Below are 11,755 nucleotides of genomic sequence, written 5' to 3' on the forward strand. Positions count from 1 at the left end.
AACATATCTGGTTTTCATTATTTGTGCAGCATTTAAAAAAAACAAAAAGACAATGAATGTTTACTGCAACAGACCACACACAGTTACCGTTTTTCAGTGAACAGATATTTATTCAGCGGTTTAATCAGAATTACAAATACTTTGTAGAGACTATTTGTCACAAATATTTGAAATTTTAACTAAAGAAAAACGTGCACCGTGGGTATTTGATGGCAGGGTTATTTTGTCTATGTTCAGACAGACAACCAGACAAACTTTTAGCCTGCTGTCTCTCCTGTATTATATTATCATATTGTTTAATAAATAAGATTTATTCTTAAACTTAATAACAATAAAAATAAAACTATTTACAAAAAAAACAAAATGTGAACAAGAAAACAAATATATACAGGAGGGTATGTACAGGAGGATGGAGTCTGCCCTCTTCTGTAGTCTGGAGAAGCACAAACACAAACATGATCAGTCCTCTGTGACACTTTGTGTGTGTCCACCAGCATCAAACAGCATTTTTACCTCAAGTTGTGGCTGCAGCCCTCTTGTCTCTCTTCCTCTTTTTCCCCTAAAACCAAGCACATCACACAAGTTACAGCCCTTTTGTACCAGACTGCTCATTACTGTCAACAGCAGATCAGGACTGTTCCTCCAACACACAGCTGCACAGAAACTGAGCAGAAATGGCACAAGCCAAGAACCATGGGAACTATTTACTATTATTTACCCTGTTCATCGCAGCCAAGACGTCATGTGGGCTTGTGCTGCTTGTGTTCCACTATCTTTTGATTTTAGTGATGAATATTTGAATAGATTGGCATTTTATCTGTCAATCAATCAAAAAGTGTCCAAACTGGATTTATTTTTATTCACAGAATAAGGCCTCTACTATTACTACTGCTATGTACTATTCACAATCTTTTCTCTTTTTTCATCTGTGGTTCATTCAAACTTGTGTTTTTCGTAGGAGCAACTTGTACAGGGGAGTCAGCTCACCTCTACCTGAGCTTTCCACCTCATCTACCTCAGAGTGTACGCATCTACCTCTGATTTTCCAAGTGATACAGCTCCATTAATAACAACTATGGCAATATGGAATGATGCACCTCTGGTTGACTCTTTATTTGGAAAAGTGTGTTGTTGTGTGTGATCCATGGGGGCAGCCAGCGTTCGGCCTTGTAGAGGTTAAATGCCCAAATGTGACAAGTTATGTAGATTGTCCATACATTAGGATCTGTGATGGCACAGAAACACTAAGGAAATCTCCTCCTTACTTTTGGCAGATCCAGGGCCAGATGTTGATTTGTGGACTTGACTGGTGTGACTTTGTGGTCTATGCACAGGAAGACCTTTTAGTTCAGAGGATACCAGAGATCAGGAGACCACAGGAAAAATCAAAGAAAAAGTCGACGGTTTCTTTTTTAACTTTTACCTCCCTGCTTTCCTCCAAAAGTAGAGCAAGCGTCCCACTGCAAACAGAAACATCTGTCTGAAGTTTATGATAAATGTTTGTCTCAGAAATCACCTCAAGCACGATCAGTTCATGTTGAATGATCATTACCACTCCTAATGTCTGGTTAAATTGGAGCTGTTTTGTTTTACAGGTGTTCCTTCTGATGTTCCTGTGTCAGATGTTCTACATTGTTACAGGTTTATTGCACTAATGTGCACGTTTTCTCTGCCTATGTTTATGTGTTTGTACATATCTGTGCAGCTGTTTTCTTCAGGTGTTCTATATATGTGTTAGTACAATGTTATCATGCTCCGTTTTGAGTGGCTTCAATCTCCAAATCTATTTTAATGTTACAAATGAAATGAAATGATAAAGCACGGTCAGATCACTTTGAAGGAACAGGTCATGATCGCTCCTGAACGACACATAAGGCGTGTGTGTGTATATAGGCCTATTAAGATGCACAGGTCGGACAAATGTTCATCTTACCTCAGTTAAACGTCAGAATAAAATAATACGTCAAAATAATACAGTAAATCAAATTAGCATATGAGTGTCACTGCTTTGTTAACTCGGTTAATTGTTAGCTTGTAGGTGAGGGGGACCAAAAACATAGTGCAAGTCAGGTTGGTCACAGAAAATGTGTTATCAGTATTCAATGAGTTGGAATTTTGAGATAGAACAGATCATTGTAATTTACAAGATTGGTGTTTGTGGCCTGATTGATCCTGTTGTGCAATTGGCCGACTGCACTCTGAGATACAGCTCATCACAGTTAACAGCTGTACAATTCTTCTACAGCAGGACCGCTCAACTGGTGGGCCTACAGGACAAATTTGGCCCGCCAGCTTTAGTTTTGGCCTTTCATGGCATTTGAACATTTTAGAAACCTGGTGACCCCTGGCCTGTTTTCAACAACCCCCCTTTAGTGTTAGTTGATGTTAGAAAAATGTGGACTACAACTGTATAGGGAGAACAACTTGTTTTGGCACACTGAAAAATCAAATGCATCAGCTCAGCCATGGATTCCTAATAATACAGCCATGTTATGACAGAGGATGGAAGGCTATAGGGATGGATCGGAGCACCTGATAAAGTTGTAGTTGTCATGATATTGGTGGGCAATATTTAAAAATCAACTAAAAACACAAATGCAATGTCAGGATGGGTAGTTTTTAAATGTAAACATGTACACATGTCACCATGGTGATGTGAAGTGCTTTGATGACAAGGGTCATGACCAGAGTCATCAAAGCACAAGAGACAGTGTGTCTTTACACTTCTGTTACAACCTGAGAGGAGACAGGCAGCAAACACCGACGGAAGAAGTCTGCAAATTCAACATGAACGCGTTCACAGAACTCCGTGAGCAGGGGCTGCTCTGCGATGCTGTCATCAGAGTGGAGGAGGTTGACTTTCCCATCCACAGAATCATCCTGGCGAAGTACACTTACTTCAGGTAAACTGATGATCTCAATTTTAAATGAATGTGTTAGTGACCTTTACATAGGGCAGGGGTGTCCAAACTTTTTTCTGGGAGAGTAGCTTTTATCCAGCCGCCGGTAAAAAGGCCCGAGCAGGCTGCCGGCCAGGACGCAGCCTCCCCGTGCAGCAGGGAGCAACGAGCGTCCCTCTCCCTCTTCATCATGTCGCTTTAACTTCTTTAACGGCTCCAGCATCGCTCCCTGTCCTCCTGCCCGGCGCGGGCAGGAGGACAGGGAGCGGAACGCTCCACTCCCCTGCGCTCCTGGAGCCCCCCTGTACTCCGGCACAGTCCCCAGAGAGGGACGCTCATTGCTGCACGGGGAGGCTGCTCCCTGGCCGGGCAGCCCGCTCCCAGGCGCCCCGTCTATGAATTCTAATAGGGCTACTATACTACAACTAATAATAACAATATTTCGTGCGCACGTTATACATAATTCGTGGCCACAATTTCTTTCTTTTTGACCATGTCACAGAGGGGCTCCGTAGTTTTGGAGAACTTCACTTGTACAGTACAGACGCTCTCTGATAGCAGGCTGTCTGCAGAAGTGTTTAGTCTCGCAGTGAATTGTGTCGAAGTGCTGAACCGGTGTTGTGCACCTTCCGAGCCCTCTGCGTAGCTGGAACCAACAACCAGGCCCTGCAGCACCGCGTGACGCACCACGATGCAGACAGAGAGAGAGAGAATGTTCTGCTCAGAGAGTCATGATGCAAACGTTACACAATGAGTTGAAAACAAAAATAAGAATTGCCTGTTGACTTTGTATGATTTATGATTGTATGATATGTTTGGCTGGCAGATCAAACTTATTTTATCTTAAACTTGAACTTGATGTGTAGGTTAGAAGTCATGAGTGAATTAGATAATGTTACAGCAATCAGATTTAGACCTTTAACTAGACTGTTGAATAAAGTTACCCATAAATCCCCCAGAGACTTAGTGAATAATTTTAATATCTGTTCTAAAAACTGAAATGCATAAAGTGGTGAATAATGTTGTGGAACTTTTTCTGTGTCTTTCAGAGCTCTCTTCACACGCTGGTCTGAACCAGACAAGAAGGTCTACAGTATGCCTGACATGTCCTCAGACATGATGGAGCTCATCATTGAGTTTACATACACCGGCTCTGTCAATGTGACAGAGTACAATGTATGGAGGCTTTTCATGGCAGCTGATTACTTCAATCTAGTGGAGCTGGTGCAGATATGCTGCAACTTCTTTGAGAAGACGCTCTGCCCAGACAACTGCATCGGCATCTGGCAGTTCACCAAAAACTACCACGTCCCTGAACTGCACCTCAAGGCTTTCCACTACGTCCTCAGTCACTTTGAGGAAGTGGCTTTCTGCAAAGAGTTCCTGCAGCTCTCAGCCCAGGAGGTCAGTGACATCATCAGCCGTGACACGCTCACTGTGAGACAGGAGGCAGCTGTGTTTGAGGCCATCATTCGGTGGATCGCACATGAACCTCAGGAACGAGAAGGAGACGCAGATCTTCTCTTGCCAAAGGTACTTTATATTATACATTATAATTTAATATTATAGGTTAATCTATTTCAAGACAGCGACTGAACCAACCTCAGCCCAATAGAGGCTTATCAGTTATTAGATGTGCTCCATGATGATGGCCAGTACAGCCATCCTTTACCCTTTTATAGGCCAGAAGCTGCAACATCATCTATTCTGATGAGTGATGAATAGAAAGCAACTCAGACCACCTGAGTGACGCATTGTGCTCATGTGCATGCTGGTCTTCTGGGTGACTCTGAAAATGGAGGAGAATTTATGCAAATCATCATCTTTCCAAAACCTTACCAAGCATTTGTGTTGTGACAACCGACCTATGAAAGAGCAAGAAATGAAAATATAAGAAAACCTCCTGTTAAAGCTGGGTGCTTTTAAATGTACTTAAAGTACTAAAAGTAAAACGAAGTAAAAGTACTTAGTTACTGCTGCGATGTAGAACAAAGAGAATGAAGACCTTGTTTGTTCCGGTTGCTAATAGCATTTCAAATAACTGACCATTATGTTAATGTTTTACTTGTTGTATTTATTGTGATGTTCTTTAGTAGGAACCATGCTTTTTTAATGTATTTTTATTTATCCTGACACAGACTGTTAAGTTATATCCTCTTTATTCTCTGTATTGTTGCAGGTCAGGCTGAGCATGATGCCTACAGAGTACATACAGCGTCATGTGCTGTCCAATAAGCTGGTGACGGACAACTTGAGGTGCCAGGCCATGGTCTCTGAGGTCATCGAAGACAGAATCCACGCTCGGCCTCGTCTGCCTTCTGCCATCTTATTGGCCATCGGAGGCTTGAGCAGCGGCATGGCTCTGACTAATGTAATCAAGGCATTTGACGTCAATGTAAATCACTGGATGAGCATAAACGTTTCTGAGCCTCCTCGCAGCCATCATGGTGCAGCCTACCTCGGTGGGTACGTCTACTGTGTTGGTGGCTTTGACCAGGCGTTCATAGCCAACAATAGTGTGCGCAGGTTTGACCTGAGCACACAGACATGGCAAGAGGTGGCACCGATGCACTCTCACCGCGGTAATGTGAGCGTGACTGTGCTGAATGGGTGCATCTACGCCATGGGAGGCTCTGATGGGAGCACACATCTCAGCAGTGCTGAGTTCTACCGGCCAGAAACCAACCAGTGGCTTCAAATTGCACCCATGCATGAGATGAGGAGCGACGCCAGCTGCACAGCACTAAACGGCAAGGTGGGTGGAACACAATGGAACACAACAGAGAACAGAAAGATCTGTTTACAGAACACTGCTGCCAGTTTGAGCCAACAAATATGACCATTTCTTATTGTCCCCCCCACCCCCCTTTGTTGTATTCAGATCTACATATGTGGTGGATTTGACGGGAATGTGGAACTGCAAACAGCGGAGTGCTACAACCCAGAGACCAACCAGTGGACCCTGATCTCTCCCATGAGCAGCCGGCGCAGTGGAGTAGGAGTCATTGCATACGACCACCATGTTTATGCAGTAAGTGCATGAAAGAAATGTGTGACCAGCTTTCATCAGCGGTTTAAAGCAGCTAGTTTTTTATGTGACAGTTGAATTGATAAGTGATGCATCTTCTTCTCATCTTTGCCTCCAAAGGTTGGTGGCTTCGATGGAACAGACTATCTGCAGACCGCTGAGGTCTACAACCCTCACAACAACACCTGGCGCAACATGACCTCCATGATGACCCCCCGCTGCAACTTTGGCATCGAAGTAGTTGAGGACCGGCTCTTTGTTGTCGGGGGCTTCAGTGGCTTCACCACCACCTCTAATGTGGAGTACTACGACAGGGAGACGAATGAGTGGTCTCAGGCCTGCGATATGGACGTCGGCCGCATCGCTCTGAGCTGCTGTGTGGTTTCTGGTCTTCCCAACATGGCCGAATACACCATCCCTCGTGAATTGTGATTTCTGTAAATGTTGTGTAAATATGAATGAATGAATAAATGTATTTAGTGATGTAACAACACTGTCACAGTACCTCTCTGTAAATGTAGATAATCTGTTTATTCCACTCTTATGCAATCTGCATGTATGTTTTAGGCTCGCAGTTATGCTGTACACATCTGGATTGCTAGACCTGTCCCATCCACCATACAGTATGGTACTGTTTGGGACCATGAGCTCTCTCTCACTTAGTGTCAATTACCTTTGAATTATAAAATGAAGCACTTTCTCCTTGGTAGAAGGAGTGTACCATTAACACACTACTAGTTATGTGCGGATCAGTGATCTGATGGAACATCATGAAACAATTTTCAAAGTTTGACAGGCTTATTTTTACCAAATGGTTGCTCACATCAAGCAGCTATGGTAGACATTTTTTAAAATAACGGTGTACGACTTTTTGATTTACTCTTGCTGATTTCACCGTGTTATGTTGAACCACAGGAGGCGGCTTTCAGAGACTTGGCTCTAAACTCCCCCCTTTACCTACTCAGCACCAAACAGCAGGAGCTGACAGACAGCATTGGCAACTGCCTGGTGAACATATGGAACATTTGGCAGCTAGAGAGGCAGATGTAGAAACAAAAAAAAACAAAAAAAACAAAACCATAGAGCCAAAGGAGAGTGAATATTGGGCTTACGTTCACCAGGTGGACAGAGACACAGCTCCAAATCAATGCTGTTCCCAAACAGCTGGCTGTGTAAATAAACAACTGTTTGCTATCAAGTTAGAAAAAGATGATAATGGCATTGCTGTGCTGAGTAAAAGGGCTTAATTTAAGAGAATCTGACTCCTTCAAAGCTGCTTCACATACCATCATATTTTTCATTTATGTACAGCATCAACATATTTTTATACAATGGTTATAATAGTGATAAGAGACAGTCTGCTGTCCTTGACAAATAAATCCCATTAAATTAAGTTCTGCTGTGTTTGGGACAATATTAGTGCTTCATTACAGCTTTTAACCTGGAAGATCCAGAGACACAGATTTTAATCAGACACAAAGAGACACACTTAAAAGTAACTTCCTGTTAATGTGTCACATGGGTGTCACCACTGCTGCCACTTTAGGAGATCCCAAATGTGACATTCCTGCATCCTGGCTGCTTCCAGCCTGATCCACGGGACGTGTGTACAGCTGCTTTTAATGTGGTTGTTGTCAAAATGTCAGGGCATTATTCTGCCCAAAACGTATTAAATTCACAAATGCTCTCAGGGAAGACGTTTCTACAACAGAACAGATATTGTTACCATAAAGCAGACAGCCAATGACAACTTTTTAATTTAGAACATTTCAATTCATCAACTAGATGAAATATGAGTTTGTGTGTGTAATGATACACAATAATACTATCTTCCAATGTCACAGCACTGTAGACACAGACACATTCTGATGGTAATAAGCTGTTTGCCATTAAAACAGTAGTAGACATTTAAAAAAGCACTCTGGGAAAATGTAGTCATTTTGCATGGACATAGTAAACCTGTAACTGCTGTGTGGTTACATGTCTTTTCCACTAGAGGGCACTCCTCCTTAACAGTCTGACTGAGTCCCTGTCCTCTGAAAAATCCCAGGACAGGTTAAACGGCTGTAATGCAAAATTCATGTGCCACATCCTGCCAACAATTCACTGCTCGGGTTAAAGCCACAACAATTTTAAGTCTGCTGCGGTTGAGACGAGAAAAAACATTAGTGTGAGGCTCAGTAGCACAAAACTTTTACCATAGATACGTAGATACTTTTACTAGTGTCAGTAGTTTTTAATTTACCTTATTATGTATGTATGTATAAATATGTATATATATATATATGGCCTGCTGGAGGTCATGTTGCAGGGCTCTGGCAGTGCTCCTCCTGCCATAGTGGTACCGGTCCTGCTGCTGGGTTGTTGCCCTCCTACGGCCTCCTCCACATCTCCTGGTGTACTGGCCTGTCTCCTGGTATCTCCTCCATGCTCTGGACACTGTGCTGACAGACACAGTAAACCTTCTTGTCATTGTTTACAACTGTTTACTGTTTACAGTTTTTCTGAATGCTTACAGTTTTTTCTGATTGCTTAGCCACATTTCTGTAACTATTGGCTATTTGTGCAAAACTCTACACACAAATAAAAAAACCTTACACCAAATCAGCAAAACATTGTAGATCTCTTGCAAAAGCTAATACATCTTGCTTAACTCTTCAAACCTTTGTAAAAATGGTATTTTTGTACCAAACAGTTAACACAAACCATCATATTACTAAGCACACAATGTGCCAACTACACACTGATGGTATTAACTGAAAACACATCTGGCTTCTGCTTTCTCTGTGCACAAGGTCTGTCCATTTGAGGTCGAACTTTTGTCATAAATAGTTCTATAAACACACAGGGATTCAAATTTAAAGTATGAATGTTTATTCACGCACATCAAAACAATCACAAGAAAACATACAATTTCATCAACATCACATGCATGCAATGTCTTCTAGTCCACGGTACCGGGGAAAATGTCTCCTGGAGTGCCATATCCAGGCCTGACATGATGCCTGGTCCATATCCTCGCATGCCTCCTTCCAGATGCTGGATGTCTAGTAATTCTGTGGAGTAACAGTTTCAGTTTTACATGTACAGTATTGTTGTTTTTCTCATTAGAGTATGGTACACCTACAAAACTTAGAGTGAGGGAACTGTACTAACCCATTCTCATCAATATGTCCTTATGATGCTTGCTACAGTGTAGCGGCTCAGGCTGAACCCGTTGTCCAGCTTCCCTCAGGGTCATTCCATGGTTGATCACATGATCCACTATTGTAGCTCCGATGACATCAGTAATTCTATTTCTTCTTACCCTTCCTCCTTCCTCTTCACCTCCTCGTCCTCTTCCTCCTGCTTCCTCATGTCCTCATCCTCCTCTAATTCTCTCTCTTCTCAGTCTCCTTCTCCCTCCATTGTTCTCCACACTGAAGCTTACCTGTGGCTTATTTACAGAGCTCATGCTGATTGCAAAGTGAACTAATGATGTAAAACAGTTCTCACATGTGACAGTGTAGCCAGACAGTTGGCAAAATAGTGTAATACCAGCCATAAATGTGTGTAGTTTTACTAGGAGTGTGTTGATCATTTGGAAGTTGTGTGTAAAGCAGTGAGTTGTGTTTACAGTTCAGCAAAAAGATGCTGTGAAGTGGATTATATTTATGCAATTGCAAATTGTGTGTTACAAAAGTGCAAACTGAGTGTAAAGCAGTTTTTTTGCTTTTAGTTTTGCAAACTCAGTGAGTGATTTTGCTATAACTATTAATAGTTTTAGAAATTGTGCTATAAGAATCATTGATAGTGTTTAAGCATTCAGAAAAAACTGTAATGAGTCAAAAGCAGGCTCTGCACGTTATGAAATGAGACTGTGCTGCTAATTTACGCCTGTCAATCAGCTGTAACTTTGAATGAAGATGTATGTGTGCAGGTATGTTGGCTCCGAGTGGTGAAACGGTGATCAAGAAAACACAATCTGATCTGAAAACTTTAATAACGAAATCAAAAAAATCAAAGGATTTGAGTCAGTCTTGAAGCATGTTAAATACTTGGATAAAAATGCACAATGGAATTGATCAATTTCTGTAGCTTTACAATAGCTGCAGACTTGTTTTAAGTCAAGGTTAATAACAACACAAATTGAACCAAATCAAAAGGAAACCTATCAGCGAGTGAGATCGTATGTATGTAGAGAAGGCTGAGACTCCAGTACAAAGGATAAATAAAAATACATGTAAATACATTTAATAACTTTTAAAAAATATGTATTATCAGTTAATGCAGGAACATGTAGTGGGGATTACACTAACCTACTGAACTATTTGTTTACTATTTGTCTGTATTATCTATTTGTAAGAATATGTTGTGTACATCACATAGGAACTACATTGTTTCTGGGTGATGCTGCCATGTAATTTACCTGACATGTACTTAACTAAATTTAGGTTAACAGTTTATTTGAACTACTGTTACTACAGAAAATAATCTTAAGTGAAAAATAAATGCCCGTTAATGTAATTTCCCAAATTGGACTTAAATCAAACTGATTTGTGAAACAGAACTACAGCTTAAAGGCCTTTGTAAGTCTACTCATAGGAGAAGGAAATATGGGCTGCTGTACGAATTGTAAAACAGATTATGTATGTTAATACCTCCTGTCAGGGTTTGTGAGTGAGAGCGGACACAGATGCAGGATGCAGAGCAGTTCTAAGTTCCAAAAACAGTCCTTTATTTAAAGGCCAGGAGGGCAAAACAATACAAAACTAAAAATCACACTTGTCGTGGTCAAAAGGTAAAGTACAAAATAACTAACTGAAAATCACACTACACGTGGCAAAACCAGAAAAGCAAAACTAGGCAAAACTAGGAAACTTAGCGAGGGTTCAAGGCAGGGTTCAAAAACATAACATAAACAAAGAAACTACCTGGAGCGAAGCATGGCATGGCATGGCAAGGACGAGACATGGAGTGACACAAAGCCCACACAGACGAGACGAACTAGCAAGGACAAAGGGGAAGACACAGACTATATACAAGGGGACCAGGGAAGACAACGAGGCACAGGTGACACACATGAGGGCAGGGCTGGTAATCAACCAGGAGGGAAAACAGGAAGCAAAACTCAAGACAATACACAGGGAGGACAGGACTACCAAAGTAAAACAGGAAACACAAAACAAGACTAGACAACTAGAAACACAAAACAAGACTAGACAACTAGAAACACAAACAAGACAAGACTAGACAACTAGAAACACAAAACAAGACTAGACAACTAGAAACACAAAACAAGACTAGACAACTAGAAACACAAAACAAGACTAGACAACTAGACAACTAGAAACACAAAACACAAACCCAAGGAAACAAAACACCAGAACTACAGGAAAATAACAACAACTAAACACAGATTAAACTAAAAACCCAAAACAAGGAAAACAAAACCATAAATAAACACCAGGTCATGACACCTCCAGCAGCATAATAAACCATAGTTAACTATTGTGGTTTACTGCACACTAACACCTGCACACTAATATTTAAGGCGGATCTGACTGAGAAACTGGGTAATCTCAGTGCAGTGCTGTACCAACAAGGACTTGAGAAGTGAACAGTCCAGCACGATGATCCGATGTTAAATACAGTCTCTTCCTGTTGAACATTGTTGGTTATCTCTGTGTACCTACAGAGCAGCAAATGAGGCAGACAAAGCTTAGGAAATCTTGGTATGCACATCTGGAGCATGTTTTTTTGCAGTCATGCATTACAGGGTGATAATTAGAGTACTGGGTGTAAAAAATTTACAATACATTTTGCATTGTATTTACTTTAGATCATG

At 41.5% G+C, this 11,755-nt stretch overlaps 1 protein-coding gene across 1 annotated transcript; it reads left to right on the plus strand.

Annotated features, from left to right (window-relative positions):
• Positions 1 to 3,956: 3,956 nt before the first annotated feature.
• On the plus strand, positions 3,957 to 6,348 carry LOC114441827 (kelch-like protein 10; the record flags this gene model as incomplete). The annotated part of the gene is made up of 4 exons (XM_028414927.1): positions 3,957 to 4,433; positions 5,080 to 5,655; positions 5,782 to 5,931; positions 6,049 to 6,348. Coding segments are annotated over exons 1-4 (1,464 nt in total), but the record flags the coding sequence as incomplete, so codon positions are not given.
• Between the last annotated feature and the right edge of the window lie 5,407 nt (positions 6,349 to 11,755).

Source organism: Parambassis ranga, chromosome 9 (genome assembly GCF_900634625.1).
Source record: "Parambassis ranga chromosome 9, fParRan2.1, whole genome shotgun sequence".
Taxonomy (NCBI): Eukaryota; Metazoa; Chordata; class Actinopteri; family Ambassidae; genus Parambassis; species Parambassis ranga.